At 40.8% G+C, this 17,911-nt stretch overlaps 1 protein-coding gene across 9 annotated transcripts in view; it reads right to left on the bottom strand.

Annotated features, from left to right (window-relative positions):
• The window catches only part of MTUS2 (microtubule associated scaffold protein 2), a 322,372-nt gene that overhangs the window by 179,648 nt on the left and 124,813 nt on the right, over window positions 1–17,911 (bottom strand). For all 9 annotated transcript variants that reach the window (XM_063332005.1, XM_063332046.1, XM_063332065.1 and 6 more), the window contains 2 exons: window positions 16,142–16,382; window positions 6,127–6,333 (listed from right to left, as the gene is read on the bottom strand). In XM_063332005.1, the coding sequence (XP_063188075.1) occupies window positions 6,127–6,333; window positions 16,142–16,382 (448 nt within the window). The remainder of the gene's footprint in view (window positions 1–6,126; window positions 6,334–16,141; window positions 16,383–17,911) is intronic.

Genomic DNA, 17,911 nt, shown 5'->3' with positions numbered 1-17,911 from the left:
TTAAAATATTATCACATTTAAAATACTATCACAAGCACCGTATCTAAAACTCACTGAAATTAACAGACAACTTACACTTCAGCGCTGCTGTTTCAGTCTCTGCAAACAGAGAGAAACGGCTGTGCCTACACCTCCAAGTCATTCTTTGAAGGGTTTTTTTTTCCCCATCTGTAACAACTAGAGTATGAAAAGTAAATGTTGAGAGTCTGAAAGGCAGCTAAAATGCCTTTTCAGCCCTTGCTGACATATTGCACTTTTCCAGATGTTTTGCCCCACAAAGCTGAAAATCCTAATTTGATACTGTTCTATTTTAGTCCTATTCAGAGCGAAGTGATGGCATAAAGTGATTCTTTCATCAAAATATTGATATCAGAAGAAGATCAGAAGGAAAAAAAATGAATTTGTCATGTAGGAAAAGGAACAGAAAATCAGTCGTAGAAGTACGATTGGAACGTATTTTCATATAGGAAAATCTTTGTATTTACTTACGTCTTTAAGAGCAATTGGTATACCTGTCTACCATGTCACAGTTTTGAATGTTCTACCTTTTTTGAAGGCAATTAGCCATCTATTCCAGGCTTCTGTGCTCACTTTAATTTCCCCATTTCTCCACCCACCTGAATCTGACACTTTGACATCTTTGCTTATTAGAATGGAAATTCAACATTTAGAAAGGCCAAGCAACACAAGGTCAAAACCCAGCATGAAATCTATACATTGAAGAAGGGACTGTGGGATTTTACACAAAACAAGCAGTTTTATATTTCTATAATTTTAAACAAAACGATAGCTGTCATGAGATACTAATGTAAGTTTTGAAATATTCATCACCATTTTCTTGCTCGATCTGAAAAGAAATTGCTTCAGCACTCAGAGCTGTGGGGAGATATTGAGTAGCATTATGTCTTTTAGTCTAGCACCTTGCCGGAGAAGAATTGCCTCTAACACCATGCTATTATTCTATTTTAAGAATCTTAAGCAAAAGGGATTTCATCACTTGAGTTGGAAGATTATTTAACAGACTAGTAGACCTTATGACTACAAAGTATTTCCTGATATTATACCTACATTCTTCCATTTCCTAAACTCATAGCAGTTATCATACCTCAACTCATTCTAAACAATCCATCTTTCTTCCGATCCTCCACACATCAAACCGTTTCACGGTGCTTAATGAACTGTTTCTCATGCGGTACTTACAGCACGTTAGAGTCTATTCTGATGAAGTACGTAAAACTAATTACATGAGCAGAATATTCAGCCAATCACTAGAACTGCAGATACAAGCAAGTGAGAGAACTCTATGCTCCTCAAACAAGTAAAAAAGAAACTACATCCTGAGCATCATGTTACTGTAACCGCAGAATCACAAGATAATATTGGGAACCGCATCCCACAACTTTAGGCCTTTGGCGTACAATGTGAAATTCAAATTCAAAACCTCTTAGGCAATTTTTATTGGGGCAGACACAGGAGAGGCTTCAATATAGTGTATTTAAAATTCCAAAGGAAAATAATGCAAAGTTAGTTATTTTGTTATAAGTTAGCTATTTAGGGTTTTTTTTTTTTAATTATGGTGACACAATTGTTTCACTCCACTCTACATCATACTGGTTTCAACCTTAACACGACTTTGGTAGTCACTCAGTTTTTCTCATATTTAGCAGAGAACATTAACGCCCCTCTTAGACTGAAGTATCCAAAGTTTTCAATTCTAGCCAATTTGGAGTGTAAATAAACTCAACAAGGTTTTTGACGTACAAAAAAGCTCTGCCAAAATAAAGAAAAATTGTTTAGAAGATTATGGTTTTTTAAACCTCAAATGTAGAAGGCCAGAGCTGAGTATAAACATGAACTTTTCAGGTAATCTTGAACAGCAATGTTACTGGAAAACCTGTCTGTAGCATGGAACCAATTTGGGGGGGGGCACTAATAGCAGGACCTGGAGCTGAGCCCCAGCCCAGGGTTTCCCAGCTGTCCCACATATTGTGGTGTTAGGCCATGTGGCTTTGCCCCAGCAGAAGACCTCACCTGTGCCTTGCTGCATATCGGTACAGAGCTTACCATGTGGAAAGCCATGGGATGAGAGGTGTGAAAGTGGCAGGAAGAGCTGCACGCTCCTCACCAAGCAGAGAGGAACATTAGCAGCAACAAAGGATGGGCCCCCTCCATCAGTATGGCGAGTTCTCGCTGCCTCCACCTCTCTGACTTGTTTTGTTCAAACAGAACTGCCCTTGTTCACCATTTGGAACAAAGAGCTCACCTTGTACCCCTTTAACCATTTTGTTTTGAACATGGCAGGACAGCTGGTGGCAAGCTGTGGTGGGCTTCCCTGACACATCCTAGGACCCAGCTTCAAAATGGAGTGGTATTTGGCTTTTGTCATTGCATCCCTCACAAAGGCAGGAAGTGAGGCACCTTCATCAAGGAGAAAACTGCCTCGCATGCCATCATCATCCTGAATGAGCTTCATGACCCTCGCTCCCCTGTGTGGAAAGTACAAGTTACATGCAAGCACCAGAAAGTAGATTTTAAGAGGTCAAAATGGACCAGTGACCCTGGCATGCAGGTCAGTTCACTGCCCCAGAAGCTGGCGAGATGCTGGGTGGTTTGGCTATCAGAGCTGTCCCTCCAGCCCCAGCACGCAATTGGGCAGGACCCCATAGGAGCAGAGCGCCGTTATGACTGATCCTGATTAGCAGCTGGTGGCACGGCTGTCAAAGTTGGCATGTTATTGGTGAACAGCATCCTGGCTTATACCCACACCCCAGGGACGGGAATCCAGGAAAGACCAGAGGGCAAGCAGGAGAGTGCTGCACAGCCTGCCTGTCCCTACCACGGGAAAAGAGCACAGTCGCACCGCTGCAAATCCATTTAATTGAGTCAATGAGAATACGTGAGCTATTGCCAGAAAGTCAGTCGAGGAGTGTAGCACAGGCTCTGTGCACATCCATGTTCACTGCTTTCAGAGAGGTCAAGGGAAGGGGAGAAATCTGCTGAAGAACAAAGCTCGTGCATCATAGCTCCATTAATAAACTTCCCCACGACACAAACATCACGTCTCCTTACTCTAAACAAGTGGGGTTTTTCCATCTAGACAGCATTTAACCAGTACTAGTATGCCAAAACAAGATGCTAGTTGGGAATTCTGAAAAGAAATGTAACCATCATGGGTTTGGAAAGAGCTGACACAATAAGATACCTGGCAGGGGAGAGACAAGCAAGCACAGTATCATACTAGGACCCCTTCAAGAATCACCATTTCCCCTAAAACACTCTGCCCCTAAAACAAACCTATGTTTTACTCTCATCCAGCCATAGCCATCTTCTTTTTAGCACGATTTTTTTTACAGCAGATATAGGATCTTGAGGTGAGCCCCTCCATTTACAACAGCGGCAGTCCCTTTATTTATAACATATGCACACTTGTAAGATGTTTTCAATTACTTCTGTCTCCCTGACATGCAGAGATGCTGCTTAAATAGGAAATTGTGTTATCATATATCTTTGAAGATTTCTAAGGCTAGATCATTTTGCATTTTCTACCCTACTGAGCTAGGAAATTAACAGTAAAACTTTACCCTGCCCTCTAGGAAGCCTGATTTAGTCAAAGACATGATCTCAGGTGGTAACTACAGAATCAGCTATTTATTTAATTTCAATAAAATAATTCTTGCAGCGGACAGTGAAAGGAAGAAATAATACGTCATGCTAAGATTCCTGAGCCAATACTTCTCCCCTACATCCACTCCTGGGTTATTTTCTGTGCGTGTTGAAGTGCGGTGCTGAGCTGTGTTAAATAAGCTGCAGTAGAATGGAAAGCAACTAATTTGTGCTCCCTGGGTGTTGGGCAACTAATTTAACTCTTGCTGACACATGGACTATAAATAGAAAAAAAAGATACAGCTTCACTCTGATAACATTTCTATGAAAATGAATAATTCAACAGTAAGGAAACAATTTTTTTTTCCCTACCTATCTGTCCTATCAGGAATGATGAGCAGGAGTTCTGTTGCCTTTAGTCCAAAGAAAGCGGGTGATGTTAGGTATCTTTTCATGTGACGACTTACCCAAGAGCTAACACCCTAAACACAGTGTGTACTCGTCCCCTTGGCAACACCCCTTCTCCCTCGCTCACCCCGGTCCAGGAGGAAGCATTATCCATTTGGAATTAAAGACAAACCAAACCAGTTGTGACTTGTGGGCTGGACAGCTTTGCATGTCACAGGAACCATGTCAGAGAGATGACCATCAGGAGGTGCTCGTTCTCTTCCTCTCCCGTGGAGATGGAGGGAAATGAGACAACTTCGTAGATGAGCTATCCAACTTGTTGGCAAGAACAGAAACGATAGGTCCTATTTTTCATCAGGTGACAGACTGAACTTATCTCTACGTGAATTTGTACAAGCAGAACACTTCCCCTGGGTAATTTTCATAGCCATCAGAAAAATTCTTGCAACATGCACAAGTTGGTCACAACATCCTAATCCTAACATTAAAAAGGATCACTGTCTTCAACGAAGTAAGTCTTCAACTAACTTCAACTAAGCATGAAGTACTTCCATGCCCTTCTGGTAACTGAAGTATGGTTTCAGTTTTTATGGGGTCAACATACAAATATAATATAAAAATGCACCAGAATATACAAACGAAATCAACTTTTTTTAAGACAAATGAAGAATCAGATGTAGCTTCCTGGGTCTGAATTTACTAATGCTTCTTCCACAGTTTTTGAATAGAAATCAATTGACTCAGACTCCACAGTTGGGATATTTCCCTTTTAGGGAATTCTCAGTTGTGTGAACCTGTATGCATCCACTGTGTTCAAGGATAGTGCTATACCTACGGATATTACTTTTTATGGATTCACACCTGAAATGCCTAGAAAGCAACATTTCTTGCAGAGATGTAGCTTAGATCTAATCAGAAATCACATATGTCTGTCCCTAAGAATAACCGAAGACAAAAACGTTGCAAGACCAGATAAAAGGAGAAGCTTTCCAAAGGCATAAATGTGGGTAAAAATGCAAAGCAAAAAGGTTGACTACCCTCAAAGTTCATTAGGAAATAAACAGAAAGGAGCAATCAGTCCAACAGTAAAACAGGATACAAGTGTATATTTGGGGACATTGGAAAAATTAAAACTCCCTGGACACATTAAGTCTTCAGCATTTCAATTACCCCATATAAAAGGGGAAATAGAAAATCCTTATGGTTTTTAACTATTTTAATAGTATTTATTTTAATTCATTTTAAATTAATAACAAACACCAAAAGATTTAGGAGCCTGCAGCACCTCTGGTGCTTCATATCACCTGGTCCCCCCCATCTGCAGCCCTCCTGGGCTGACACCACTTGCTTTGATATTGACACAGTTCAGCCTTAATCCAGTCTTCAAAGAAAAAAATGGGCATGAAAATCCCTCATCCCCCTTTCCGCTCTGAGCCCAAGGCACACGCACACTTCCCAAGGACTGCACAATCCAGTGGATATTATTTTGTACTTAATAAAATTAACACTCGTTACGGAAAACAGGATTTGAAATGACATTTCAGCCACAGGATCCTTCCATGTCTGGTAGATGAGACAATAGCTACGATATCAGTTCTGATCCCTTTCATATCACTGGCATCACTTGATTAATTTTCTAAACTAAGTTTATTATGCTGCATATTAAGAGGCAGAAGAAAAGCAGATGAGAAAGACTGTTGCTCATTTTAGAAAATCTTTGTTCTAAACTGTTCTGCATGACTGCAATGTACTTACCAAGCACAGTTTACTGTGATTATTTACTGAAATCATCTTATAAGAAGGGATGTTCTAAGTAAAAACAAAATACAAAAATGCCTCAGGTTCACTCTTAATGTGATTTTCTCTGCAGCAGGGAAACCAGCCCCTTCTATATGCAACGTACATTCAGCACCCATTCATCTAATATTAATAACATATTTTAAAATTACACTGGGAAATCAAGATACCAAACCTACAACTCAGTGGCACAGAAGAGATTAGTGAGTGCTGCACAGATTTCATTAGTCCTAAATTAGACACAAACTCCAGTCTGGACAATCCTGGAATACATCTGTTTAATATTCCCCCAGAAAGAAAGTCACGTTTTGGACTTACGGTTGGTTGTCCTGCTTTGATCACTCTGAGCACTGTCATTTGACTGGTTGCTGGAGACAGAGGATACGCTTGAGCTCCTGACAAAACCAAATGCAGCCAGCTTAGCTGCTGGCAACCGTGAATAACCTGGAGGACGAAGTCCAGACTGGCACGGCTTGGGGAGATTTGACTTTGCAGCACTTGGACATGAGCCTTTCTTAAGATCAACTGGAAGAAGGAAAAAGAAAGAATTTTTTATTAAACGAGACAAATTGGGATATGCTGAACATTACCTGTACCACTCAGCCACATAAAGTCAGTATAAAGACTAAATACAAATTTTAACAGCTGCTCAAACTGCAGTGATGTCTTATTCTTTGCTCCACTAAAAAGAAGTTCTGTGCCACAATTACAGGTCACAATCATTTTTAAAATGTGAAATGCAGCAAGGACCCATGAGGCATAACTCAAACTTTCAGCAAAGTAATGTAGTTCAAGTCTGCCAAGGTCTTCTTTAATGCTATCTTCTTTTATGCTGTATCACTTTCTAATTTTACATTTGTTATGTGCCAATTAAAATAAACTCAGAGACAAACACGCTACACGTAGCACCCAGTCTTGGAAGCTAGTGTAGAACACCAACAATCTTCCTCAAGGACACAGGACTTCTTTGCATTCCATCAAAGAAAACAATTATTTGAAGTCTTTCTTTCAAATTTTGCTAAAAGAAAATGCCCTTTTCTTGCACCAAGCCTGGGAACAAGGATATGCCTGTAAAGTTGTACTCTTCTAACATCCTACTAGCCATTTCCATTGATGGACTTCACCTCACTATAAACCATAAGCCTACATGAATAACATCAGCCACGTCTCAGACGACTACCAATAGCAGGCTTGTAATGGATGAAGTTAGGCAACAACCGTAGTTCAGCTACCGTGTCCATCTGTGCTAACTACTAACTGGTCACTGTCTCCAGCTTGTGTCCTAACCCATATTCTGCTGTTCTTGCTTAAGTGAACTTTTCTAGGCAAATCCAGAACACAGGTCCAGGTCCAACCTGTCTTCATGGAAGGACCAAGGCTTAGAGTTCCCTTTTGCTTGGAAGGTCTGGATACCAAGTGGATCTGGACCTCAACTGTACATAAAGTTTGGACAGTTTTTCTTTGTATTTTTGACAATATCAGATTCCTGTTCCTTGTGAAGTCCTGAGCAGCAAAAATATAAACACCCCTCCCCCAAGCCCCCCCAAAACCAAAGTTCTACAAAAGCTGATACTGGAGTTTTTAATCAGCCATCAGGACCAGTGGGTTAGGAGACAAGTCAACATTAAAGCTATCAACACATTCTGCCAGAAAAGGCCACAAAGTCACCCTTTTTCGATTCTCATTCGGTGAATGCTATTTGTGCATTAGCCTGACACATACTTCAAAGGAAGAAGTGAACATTCACAATATAAAGGAAAACCAGAAGTTAACTGCACAAGAAGAATATGGTCTTCATATTATTACAGTATTTAATTCTTTTGTAAACTATGTAGGTCACAGCCTTATTAATTTTAATGAAGCATTACACTTTGAGGAGACTTTATAGAAAACAAGACTAACTCCTTTGAGCAGAAAAATGTTACGGGGATTTTGAAAGATAGCTGTGTACCTCATCACAATAATAACACTAAGCTTTGTTCAACAAAACTAAGCCTTTTCTTTTGAAATAGAAATATGTGTAACACCAAGCTAAAAGGAGTTTTGTTATCCTATAAAACACATTCCTATAAAAGACATTAAAAAAATGCTCCTTGCTCAATGAACAAAATAAGGTATATAATGTGGACTCTTAAAAACGCATTTTTTGCACCCACTTTTTGCAAGTTTAGGCCTTTATTAAGACACAAGGAGATGGATTTCTGACTGCAGCACTTTTGCCATCCCAGAGGAGAACATGCTGTGAAGAGTAACCCAAATGAAGATAACAAATATCTGCAGTGTGTAATAAAAGACCACTAAAATCCCCGTTCAGTTTTTTGCCACCAACAGGGACAATTTTGGACTCTGACCTTTCATTTGACTTTTGTGAAGATGGGCTCAGAGGTTGCTGTGGGTTCCAGGTGCTGGTGAAGAGCAGTGTAGGCACATTAGCATGGAGAGCAGATAAGCAGTGACGTTCACCACCATTGTTTACTTCTAGGCTTGTGCAGCATTGCTTTGATAGTGGTCTATTACCAGTGGTCTAGTTTATGGTTACCTGCAAAGCACCATCAAGAGAGACTTCTTCCCTCTGCCGGGGACATTCACGTCACATCTAAATGACTCCACAGCAAAGTGCGATAGAACCTGATCTCAATGCTTCCCTCAATGCAATCAACACAGCTTACAATTAGTGTGAATCACGTTAACTGATTTTCGTGTAGGAACAAGAAAAAGCGTCCAGTGAAAGGCTTTAAGAGTCCCATATGCTAGAAATGACATGCTAATCATCATTCAGACAGAATTTCTCTATTTGAGAGGACTAATATCTTACTGCATTAACAACTGCTGCAAAGCAGGACTGAAACTGGCTTATGCCAGTGTGAGACTGTGCTTTTGCTACGGAAGGATGATCCTGGGCTCTCTCCCTTCCACAATCAGACTTGTCATGCCCCTACCAATGCTGATACAAAGACTTCAGCAGATTTTTGGATGGGCCAGACCATCTTGCTTCCTCAGCTGGCTGCACAGTGACATGCTTGCTGGTGCCTGGGCATGGCCAAACATCCGCTTCCCCACTTATCTAAAGGACTAATTACACAGGGGCAACTGCATGTGATAAAAGGCACACAACTCAGTCACAGTGTACAAAATAGTCCCTGTGTTACGTTGGTGGTGGGAGCCAAGCCCAGGTAGCCTCCAGATTTGACGCAGAGGCAATTATGTGTGAAGTGCCTGCAAGAACAAGGAACCTGCCCAGGTCAGTGGCAGCAGGGAGAAGGTACGGGATTGTCTCTTCTGGGTTTTACAGGTTTCCGAAAAATGCACCAACAGGCTTGCACTACACAAGCCAAGAGTCAAGATTCCTTCTTCCTGAGAACCTCTGAAAATTGAGGTGGAGTGAGAAATCTTTCAACTTTACAGGAAAAAGCTATAAATATCACAGATTTCCTGCAGCAGAATAGGGAATATTCCACTGGGGGTCAGGGGGAAGTGATGAGAAATGGTTTTATTTAAAAAGCATTTGAAACGCGCTTGCCCTAGGATGGTGAGGTTCACCTGGGACTCCCATATCCCCAGTTCAACCGCAGGGATGCCCACACCGGCTCCCCAGGCTGTCTGTTCCTTGCACCGCTGTGCGACCAAGCACCTGCAGTCCGTGGCACACTACAGGTGTCACTGAAGAAGAATTTCTTTAAAACGAGAAGGTTTTTGGTGATAAATTGCCGCTCAGCCATCTCTACCTTTTCTTCAAAGTCATTCTCCGAGACCCCAGCACAGTATTCAGTGTTTTTTCTCACACTTTCATGCTTGCTTTGGTTTATGACTTCACTTCAAATTCCCCCTGAAATAACAGTATTTTGTATCTTGAACTCATCATCATCCTTAAATTATTTTTCACTTCTCTTCTTTGTAATCCAGCTTTTTTTTACCAGGAGGACCTGGGGGCAGGACATTAGCCTCATTAGGGATGCATTCAAATCCTTAAATCTAAGTCATTTTGTGTCTTCTTTCTCATTAAAATACATGAGACATCAGACTATTGTACGTATTTTCTGTTCTAAATATCATCAAGTTTTATGGTGGATGTTCTTTCTTTATTTCTGTTTCTTAGAAGTATAGAAGTACTCCCGCAAACAAGGTCTGGGAATTCAAAACAAAAGTTATTTTAATGAGAAGCTTTCGTTTTAATAAAAATCTGCCAAAATAAACCTAAAAAATTGGCAAAAAATCTTTCTAGTTGTCTCACTGCCTGAAGCTAATTATAGAATTAAGTAGTGTTGTCCGTACGGCACACAAGCGATTTTCTATGACACTTCAAGCTGTTCCCATCTAGAAACATGAAAACATTTTGAGTCTAGCGACTGATTGACACAAACCAGATATGCCTGGGGAGCCTTAAGAAAAGTCAGAGCTAGACTTCTTACGCATCCCCACTGCACGTTGCACCCAGCTCCCTTGATGGTCTCTCATCAAGCCTGGGACAGTCCAGCTCCAAAGGCAAAACTGTTGTCATCATTGCTGAAATCAATTAATTTCTGATCAGCCCGTGCACCATCATGCGGTAAGAAATGCTCATCTCCTCCTGTTTTAAACGCACAAAAAAGCTGCTCTGTGCCACCCCAGCTCCCAGGCAACCCAAGGCTGGCTAGCATGTTCTCACCACCCCAAGAATTTGTCAGCTCGCATTTCATTGAGGTGCTGGAGTGTGTCCAGAGAAGGGCAACAAAGCTGGTGAGGGGTCTGGAGAACAAGTCTTATGAGGAGCGGCTGAGGGAGCTGGGGTTGTTCAGCCTGGAGAAAAGGAGGCTGAGGGGAGACCTTATCGCTCTCTGCAACTACCTGAAAGGAGGCTGTAGAGAGGTGGGGGTCGGTCTCTTCTCCCAAGTAACAGGCAATAGGACAAGAGGAAACAGCCTCAAGTTGCACCAGGGGAAGTTTAGATTAGATATTAGGAAAAGTTTTACACTGAAAGGTTTGTCAAGCATTGGAACAGGCTGCCCAGGAAAGCGGTTTGAGTCGCCATCCCTGGAGGTATTTAAAAGACAGGTAGACGTAGCGCTGAGGGATATGGTTTAGTGGTGGTTTTTGTCAGTGTTAGGTTGATGGTTGGACTTGATGATCTGAAATGTCCCTTCCAACCTAGACAATTCTATAATCCTATGATTCATTCAAACTGCAAATATTGGTGTTTGCTTTGTAGCTGATGTGCAAAGCAGCAGCATCCCACAGAAACATCCCTGCATAGGAATTGTCAGTGCCTGAGCCACAATCATTGTGGTTTCCACTGTAAAATTTCCACTGTCTTCCATTGCAAGAACAATTCTTTGTGCACCACAGCCACATCTCATCTGCCCAGCTGCTGCTTATTGGACCGGCTGCTCAGAAGAGACGATGCTTGGCTCTCGCCAGGGAGGAGGCAGGGTATGAAGCATTTGCCTGCTGCTGCGCCCAGATTAGTGTTACGGACCCTGTTCTTACAACTGACAATTTGGTACAAGTCATCTACACAACTCTTCTCATATGATGCATTTTGGTCCTTTGACGACACAATAATTGTTGGGCGCAGAGAAGTGGCATATGGCTAAGTCTCGAATAAGGTGACAATGGCCTTAGCAAAACTCTGATGAAGTGTGTGTCTCCCTTTGAAGAACTTAATTTTTCTTTACAAAATACAGTCAGATGGCTCTCCTAAAGAAAGCAGAGAGTGCCAACTGAAAACACTGCAGATTAGTGGAGTATAGAGAATATTTTCCTCTCTGAATTCTCCCCTTATCACCTCTTTCCTTAAACAACTAAGAAGTTTGTCAGCTCAAATCCTAGTACCTCAGGCTGCAAACCTATAAAATAAGCACACAGCTGTAGTAGCAGTAATGCAACATTTCAGGTAGTAACCTCAAACCCCCTTTTCTATCATCAAATCTCATTTACTTGTTCAAATATTAAGTATTTCTGAGAATAAACGTGAAAGCAAAGCTTTCCTTCCAGGAGACAGCTGTAGACATATTGTAGCATTCATGATGAAATACATTATACATATGCAAAGACACAAATAAATGCATATATCTATGTGTGTCTGAGTAATCAGAAACTTTGCTGCCCTGATTTATATATAAATTGTATGTTTAACAAGAGTTGACTTGCTTAGAAATGAGAGGAACTGCTAGACCCCCAGGACTGGCAAATTTAATACACAGAGAGGTGATAAGGAACCAACATTTCATTAACTCACTCTTTGAGAAAAAAATACCATAAATACTAATGAAAAATGTAGAATTAAGTGAAGTGAAAGAGCAGGATTGAGTAAAGTTTTAATGATGAGATCTCTGTTACACTTTTCAAAATCAGACATTAATCCCATCAAAATAGTCAACTAATTAATGCAAATCCTAACATGTGTGCTCCAAGAAGTCTTTATAACCAAGGGAAACATATTCATAATTTATATGTTATAGACACAATACCCTTCAAAGCTTGTTTTGAATTACAAGTTTCCCATAGAAAGAGCAGAGTCAATTTACATAAAATAAACAAATTAAGCTTTCGGAGACACTATTGAACCTTTAAATATATCATGATTCAGTTACTTTCTGTCTTACATACAGTGCAGAATGCTTTTTCTTACAATCAGGCTGCTTGCCTGACCCATCAGAGGCAAAGCATCACCTAAGGGGCAGCACTGATTAATAAGGAACTCGCAGTCAACGCCAACACGTGTGCCATGTCCTACAGACAAAGAAGGATCACTGCTCCAGTCACATTTTAGGCATCACATTTGGAGATCACACTTGTGGGATCATTCGTTATTATTTTACTTTCTACTCGGCGTGTATTGAAACTAACAAAACCCTTAATGTTACTTAATGTACTTGCAGTCCATCATGGCAGTTCAGGGATTTAATTATCAATTACTTTAGAGTCAGTTTTGTGAGTATTAGTATTATACACAGGCCAAACCACTCAGCTTATCAGTGCTGCTTAAGCAGACTGCTACACTATGAACGGCATGGCAAAGGGGAATAAAATCCTCATTATGAGGCACTGCTGCTGTCCTCGATACTATGCCATGGCGGTTTCAGTTTAAAAGCCTCCGTGGTACCTCACACTTTGTCACGGGATGGCGACTGGCTAGATCCTTCTGCTTCCATCACCCCAGGGTAGGACTGAAATCGCTAGGATTAGAAACTGGATTAAAAGCTCAGGATTGAGCTGCAAGAGATGCTGATTAGCAGTCTTGAAGGCAGGACTGGCATCCTTGAGAGAAAAATACCTCCTGGTCCCCAGCTGCTTTTGCTGCAGCCAGCCAGCCCTCACACACCACAACACACGCGAGCAAGGGGCTCGCCACCACCGCTTCCAGGATGCTGACCATATGCTCACACATTTCATTTGCTTGTATTTGTAAATATGACTCTATCAAAGCCATGTTTAATCCTCTTTCTCAAATATTGCATCAAAACCAATAATGCAGATTAAAGTTTAATACCACAACTAACTGCCAACTTAAGGGAAAGTGATTGACAGAAAGCTGAAAATGGTTTTGGGTACCTCAAAACAATTGGCTAGATGGTACCTGGCCCTGCTCTGAGCCCTTCCAGTCACCCTCACACCAGCTCTGGCTTGCCAGGGGCCGCTGTCCCATCCAGCCCCTCCACGGCAACCAGAGACCCATCTCTGGTCTGCGTTTGTGCACCGCTATGGATGCGGCCACAGGAACCAGGTCTCTGTTGCCCTGGCACTCCTATACCGGTCTTGTCCTGTCTGCTGCCACTTGAGCCTTTTCATGAGCTATTCATTCTTCTTTAAAGAAATAATTAAAGATTAAAAGGCTGGTATGCTGATTTATGAAGTTATATGATGCTAAGAGAAAGATCAAGTCATTTGAGGTATAAAAGGAAAAAGGCTTTGTACAAGGAAGAGATGATTATAAGCCAATCTTGAATGGATAGTTGAGAAATAAAATGTCAAAAATAAAAGAATGTAAAGTAACTAACAAAGTATCAGAAATATAAGACAGATCAATCAGGGGAGGCACTGAATCAACAGAGAGCAGTGGGAAATACCTTGCAACAGAATAAGATGTTGCAGAAAAATTAAACATGTTCTTCATTACTCAAGGAAAATGGAAGGCAAGATGCCAGAAGTGAAAACAATGTGTCCTGGGGTGGACAGTGAAAAACTAGAGACATTAGCAACCTCTCCAGAACAAGTCTTGGGTAATTTAAAATCAATAAAAACAGTCAGAGCCCAGAGACCAGATGAGACACACTTTGGGATCCTGAAAGAGATGGTAGACAGATTATTGGACTACCATGAGTTATCTTTAATAGCATCTTTGAAACAGCAAGGTATCAATAGACTAGAGGGAAGCAAACAAAATAACAGTTGTAGGAAGGAAATTATGGAGAGCGATGAATTAAATTTGACCTCCAAAGCAGACAAGGTCCAAGAAATAATCAGTGGTAAGAGCAAAAATCCCCAACTTTTGAGAAATAGGAAAACTTTAGGCAATAGGAACTTTAGTGGAATAAGAATCGCACTAACATCTAGTGCGATCTCCCCATGTGTACTTCTCTTTCACTGGCATTTTTAAAGTCAGGATTATAGACAATAAATAGGACTGACAGGCTGATACTGTTTAGATTTAGAATGTCACATAATATAGGAAGACAGTAAATTAATACATACAAGACAAGTTCCTACATGGATAAAAAATGGCTAGGGAAATGTCATGTCTGTCGTCATCAATGATGCAGGATAATTAAGCTGGATGAATAAAAATCAAGGCAATGTTCATTTCTGAGGATCAGAAAAAACAGTGGATTTGTTAATAGGTCCTGTTTGTATATTTCTCTCATATCTATGTCCCAGACTGGCTCCTGTTACACATCGCCTTACCCTACTCATATCCTGAACTTGCAGCCTCTTCCAGTTTCATTGAAATAGAAAATATGATCCAACTGCTCTCTGCACCCATATTCCCATGTTCAGTGCTGACTGGAGTCAACTCACAGGGCTGAACTGGTATTTACTGCCCAGCATGCAAGCTTGGAGTGTCTTGGAAGTCACACACAGCTGAGCTTCGTCAGCTTCTGATAATGGCATCAATGTAGATAAACTCCAGGTGCAGGGTCAAATAGTAAAGGATAGTGGCAAGAGGCACTGTGTTAAAGAGAACTTTGATTTTCTGATAAGCCCCAAATCCTGGCAGCCACTGTTACTGGCTGGTACCATTCTCTCAGCTTAAATCAAGACACTGACCCATATCCATTCCACCTCTAAATTTCTTCTGCAGCTTAGTATGGAGAAGCAGCTTAGTACGGACACTGGAGAGAGAGAGTACTAATTTTCAAATACCAGCAAAAAGGAGAAGACCCCACATCCACTCCAGATAAAAAAGGAAGTAAATTGCAACAAAGGGGATTAGGCAAAACACTAGGGTAAACTTTTAACTTGAAACCAGGTAATGCAGGATTTCGTCTTAAAGGCTTTTATAAATAGTTTTTCATGAACAGGTGAAATAAACATCTACCAGAAGGAATCCCATCCTGGGACAAGAGAAGGAACCATATGACCCCAAGTTATTTCTTCACTTTATCCCTTATGAGTATGTTTTAAAAATCTCTTCACACTTGTAGGCTGTTAAGCAGCTGCTATGTTTCACTGAACTTGCTGCTGTTTAAATGTACATTGTTAAAGCCTCCAAGCTTTTCCAGGATATCAAGGAGCGTCCTACAGAAGTAATTATTGTCTCTGTCTTGTGGTATTGTACACTTCTCCTTCCAGCTTCGCTCTTGCTTTTCCCTCCCCTGTAATTCTGCCCAGGGTCATGCTGAGCTGGGCAGCAGCTGGAAAGAAAAAGGCATTAGAAATGTTGCCTCCAAGAGGTGCATACCAGGACTTCCAAGTATCAAGATCTCTGCTGGCACACCTGAACACTGCCCAGGCTTTTAGAACACAACATGGTGGGCAATGTCATATTCAGACTGAACAACGGGGTCTTCATGATGGAAGAAAATGTCCCATTATCTTCTGCAGGACAAAAGCAAGGATTTTTCTGGCATGTACAAGGAGGAGGAAGATAAAAAAGAGCACACTGAGAATTATTACTGAAATTGATTCTCCTTCAGTGGCAATGACCTGTTAAACAACCTTTGTGCAAGTCCCAGGCTCCCTAGTCAGCCTTGCCTCAGGATAAAAAGACACACCTCAAAGAGTACTCTTGGAGCTTTGTAGTATCAGGTCAAGATATTGCTCATTTTATGATATTTCTGTCTGAAAAAAAAATATATATATTCTTATTGGTGAGTACACTTAAAGGAAAGGAAAGGAAAGAAAGTTCATACTTTACCTGATGCATCAGGATGATAGAGGTTGGGAGCACTCGTTATTTCTCCTTGCTGATGGAGACAGCTACCTGAGGATCTTTGACTTGCAATGAGAATCCTGCTTTTTGCAGATGGTAACCTGGACACTGCCCCCAGTCCTAACTGTGGCTTCAGGATCATGGCAGATCGATAAAAACTTGGTGGGACCTCGTAGTGAGTATACGGTGGAGGGCAAAATTCATCTTTCGCAGGCCTTTCCCCAACCTACAGAAAAATCATTAATACAGATATTATGCAATAAATCAATAAACCCAGAAACTATGGAACTCCAAATTACTCATAAAGGCTAATTTTCCCTCCTTGTGAATTTGGGCTTCATAGCACTGCAAACTGATCATCACTTTCAAAAAGTGATGGTCTTACCATATGAATCGCTCTCGACAAATATACATGTTACAGCCTCAAAATCCAACGAAACCCAAATAAAGAACTGATCTCTTCCCAAAAAGAAAACAGACAAATGGAAAATCTTCAATTAATGAAAAAGAAGTTCCTTTTAAGTCCTGAAAGGTGGTACTATTTACAGAGGTAGATACAACCAAGAGAGTGTGCAAATGGAATTTTTATTAGAATTTGTTTAAAATATTCTTACTGAGATACAATTTTAGGTGAATGATTACAATGTTCATTGTAATCTGTGCCCCTGAAGTTCCTGAAAAAAGACCCAGCTGTGGACGTAGGCAGGTTTCTTCACATTATATTTTCAGGGAGCTATTGAATATTCCAAACCAGAGCTCTAAAACCCATCTTTCCATTTGAACTGGAGACAAAAAAGCAAATTTGTGGATGTGAAACATTTATTGTTCATCAACAAACAGATGATGCTTTGCTAAAATCAGTGACGAATCTCTCAGTATTTTGTTGGGTGTATACCGGGCGGACAGCACAGGAAGTCCCAAGCTGGAAGTATTTCCGACAAACTGGCTGTTACTGGGGAACTTGCAGTCGGGGAATGACCTGGTTCCCCGACTCAGCCCTTGCATTTTTCTACACTCGAGCTGGGCCCTGACTCCCACCTCACTGCGATGCTTCGTGACTCTGGACGAGAGTGCAGAGCAATGTCAGTAGCTTTCATCTCTCTCATTTGCAAAGAACCATTTGCTCTTCAAAGTAGAGTCCAACTTCTTTACCATTTTCTTATAAAATGTAGAATCATCATAATGTAGAAAGGACCCATGCATATTTTTTCAGTGCATCCCATTTAGGTTAGAGAAAAAAAATGGCTTAGGAAATAGGAAATCCAAACTAAATTTGTTTAAAAATTAATCAAAAAAGTGCCATAGGCTACCCAGGAAGAGATGTAACTGCTAATTAATTAACTCTGCTGTAAGTTATGATGCATATAATATGCCAAATCAATTTCTATTTAGCAATTATTAGCATTTAGAATATGCACCTCAACATTGGCCATAAAAGCTTTGATCCCAGCTGCTTCAAGAGCTTTAATCCTAATTTATCAAATCTTTAATATGCTAAAAGAGACAAGATTGGCCCTAAACTATTAAATATAGGATCTTTGAGGCCTCTGCACAGGAACTAGGAGGGCAGATATAACAAACACTGAGAATTATATTTTTGCTCAGTATTTTTTCCTTTGTTTTCAATCCTATTTCCTGCCATTAGATATTCCTGTTTCCTTTTTTACTATACTCCTGTGACCTATTTCTACAAATCAGGATGCAGGTTTTTACTGTATAGATGATTCTCTAGGCTTGGACTGCAGATGTTTAGCT

The sequence above is a fragment of the Chroicocephalus ridibundus genome, chromosome 1 (genome assembly GCF_963924245.1).
Source record: "Chroicocephalus ridibundus chromosome 1, bChrRid1.1, whole genome shotgun sequence".
NCBI classification, from domain to species: Eukaryota; Metazoa; Chordata; class Aves; order Charadriiformes; family Laridae; genus Chroicocephalus; species Chroicocephalus ridibundus.
The sequence above is the reverse complement of the archived record's forward strand: the minus strand, read 5'-3'. Positions and strand labels throughout refer to the sequence as shown.